General features: G+C 43.0%; 1 protein-coding gene across 1 annotated transcript in view; it reads right to left on the reverse strand.

Annotated features, from left to right (window-relative positions):
- Positions 1–1,687, reverse strand: part of SERINC1 (serine incorporator 1) — a 27,449-nt gene extending 25,762 nt beyond the window's left edge. Inside the window, exon 1 of the mRNA XM_019625661.1 lies at positions 1,515–1,687. Within this exon, the coding sequence (XP_019481206.1) occupies positions 1,515–1,550 (36 nt within the window). The 5' untranslated portion in view covers positions 1,551–1,687. The remainder of the gene's footprint in view (positions 1–1,514) is intronic.
- Positions 1,688–2,863: the final 1,176 nt, after the last annotated feature.

The raw sequence follows: 2,863 nt of genomic DNA on the forward strand, positions 1-2,863 counted from the left end.
GCGAGAGGCTACCAGCTCTCTTCTTCACTCCTCCCATAGGGGTCATCGTGGCATCTCCACTGCTTCCCACGGCCACCCGGTCAGCTCGTAGCAAGACTCAGAGCTCCGTAGCTGAGTCGGAGTGACCATGGGAGACAGGGAGAAAATGGGGACGCAAGGCACTTCCCGTTAGGTGGGGTGCCACGTTCCCGCCCAGCCTCAGCCATCCCCACTCAAATCCCTTTCTCTTCCGCCTCCCGCGCTAGCACCCCGAAGTTTGCAAAAAAAAAAACCTTACCCAGCTCGCCATGGAGCACACCCCCAAGACGCTCCCCATCTCCAAAACGTCGCAGGAACTGAAGATGCCAACAAAATGGAGACAGCGCCTCTCTCCTTTTTGGGGCTTATTTACGATCTACGAGCCACTTCCGGCGCAGAGCCTACCCTATCTTTACGTCACTTCCTCCGAGGTCTGGGTGGGGTGAAATAGGGAAGAGGTCGCACTGAGATTGCGCATGCGCAGCCGTGGAACTCGCGACGAGGTCCTTAATAGTGGGAGCTTCTAAATACCCCCAGTCGAAAGCTTCTGGCTAATACGAGGCTGAATATAGCTTTCCAAATTAAGGAGGCGATGTGAGAAAACTCACCTTGTTTTTTGCTTGAGTTTGAGTATTAGAGGATAGAGCTTAGGTGGTGGTTGATGTTTTGCCTTCCTCCGTCAGAGAGACTTCTCTTAACTGCTTTTGGGCGATTGTTTTTTTTGGTGTTCATCCGTCCTACCTGCACTTATTTCTCACTTTTCCACGTTTGCGTCTTTTTCCTCCACACTTAACATTCATAGTTTATTCCTGCATCGCCCTGCCTGGGACGTTTCATTGTATATTTCTATTCATTTGGGTGCTTCCAGTTCTTTGTATCACTCCTGTTTTCTATTGACACACATTTTAATTTCTTGTCCTGTTAAGATGTTACAAGAATTTTGCACATCCAAAAGATTTAAATTAGCAAGATAAGAAGAGATACTTATAAAAGCAAACATTGATTTTATTGAGACAGTTGGAACCCTTATTAGGTGATAATGGACATCTCCAGGACTTGTGTTCATTTAAAGCTCTAGTTCTTATTTTTAAAGTGATTGCTCCCTTGAGATATTCTGGGAGAAGAGTTTGGCAAACAGAAGTACCTTAAACTTGACATAGTCATTGTCAATAATAAGTCTTAGAATCTACAAAAATTGAATGGATGAAGGTGAGATGACACCTCGGAATCTAGGAGCACTGTGGCCATTAACTGATAGGTAGCAAAAGGGAAGGAATGGGATTGGAAAAAAGATAATGGGTGTAGTTTGGACATACTGAACTTGAAATCTCTGGAGTGCTACCCCTCAGCACTTGAAAATGCAAGCTTATAGCCAGCAGCCAGCGTGAGCGGCCAGCAGCCGCAGTGAGCNTTAATTAATCAATAAAAGAGCAAAAATCAGTTTCAGGCATACACACACTGTAGGTTCAGTTAATTAATCAATAAAAGAGACTAACCTTGTTCAGTTGTTCTTCCATTCCTGGTACTAACATTACACAAGCTACACACACTCCAACGAGCAAGAACAGTGCATAGATCAACCTTGTCACAGTGGAGTTGTTTCCACTGGGACAGCATCGGCACAGCAAACACGGGGCACTGCCACACAAACATGGTATCTGTGAAAACAGTATTAAAATCAGTATAGTTTAAAATGATGCAGTGAGAATTTACATTCTAGTCACTTGCAAAAGAAAAAGAAAGAACTGAAGTTAAAATAATTACCAAGGGAAAAAAGGTATTTGGTTTACATACATTATCTGTGAATTATAAAACAGATAATTTCTGGGTAAAGATGGAGCAAAGTCAAACATAAAAATGCTTGCCTCTGTATCAAGCAAAGTCAAATCAGTTAAAACAACAAAGGGAAAAAAATCAGCAGCAGCACCCCAAGTTTAGCAGGAACAAAGAAGTGGAATATTCATGATCATGATCATAAGCTCATCTTTAGCTGCTGCCCTTTAGCCTCCAGAAATCATACTGATGAATTCACAAAATTCTGAGACTTCTCAAATACTCCAGAGGAAGAAAATAAGTGAATTGCTATCCTTATCTTTTTCCTCTTCTGGCTTGGTGGTAGTGATAACAATGTAAACTACTACTAGAATTAGGCTAAACAGGATAAATGAACAACTGGGGCCAGGTAACTTTCTCCAATGGAACACCTTTTAAATTCAGGCCAAAATGGAATAAGTGACTAGACTTACCCTCATGCCTTAATCCATTAAAAAAGTTAATGAAACAATAGTTTTCAGACAATTAGCGATAGGCAATACAGGACAGCAATTTCTAAGAGAGGAAACAATGTGAGCTCTGACTGGCCCATCTTTCTGCCTAGGGCGAGTTTCCAGCACAGGGAGTGGATCCACTCCAGGGAGTAGAGGACAGCAGTCGGCCTGAGTTGAGACAGAGTTGGAAGTTCAGGGAAGCAAGGTAGCTTCATTAGGCAGAATCCTGGAGGGAAGAAAGCTACACAGAGTGAGCTCTGGGGGGGATCTGCAGAGGCTTCAACTTCAGCCTTCAGGAGAGCACTGATTGGTGCATACATTTGAATAAATTACCCAGGGAGGGAGGAGCTGGTATTTCCACCAGCCAGAGTGAAAAATCCTTGTAATCCACAAGGCACTGAGCAGAGTTATAAGTTATGTTCAGTACCAGGGGGAAAAAAATCAGCCATAAGACTAAAGGCCATGCCAGTCTCACTTTATTAAAGCCTACAAGGAAACACCAGAAAGATCAAATTCTCTTCAAGTAACTCACCTATGTCCAAGAACAAAGCCTAAGAATATTTTTTAAAATACAAGTA

Source organism: Hipposideros armiger, unplaced genomic scaffold (genome assembly GCF_001890085.2).
Source record: "Hipposideros armiger isolate ML-2016 unplaced genomic scaffold, ASM189008v1 scaffold_637, whole genome shotgun sequence".
NCBI classification, from domain to species: domain Eukaryota; kingdom Metazoa; phylum Chordata; class Mammalia; order Chiroptera; family Hipposideridae; genus Hipposideros; species Hipposideros armiger.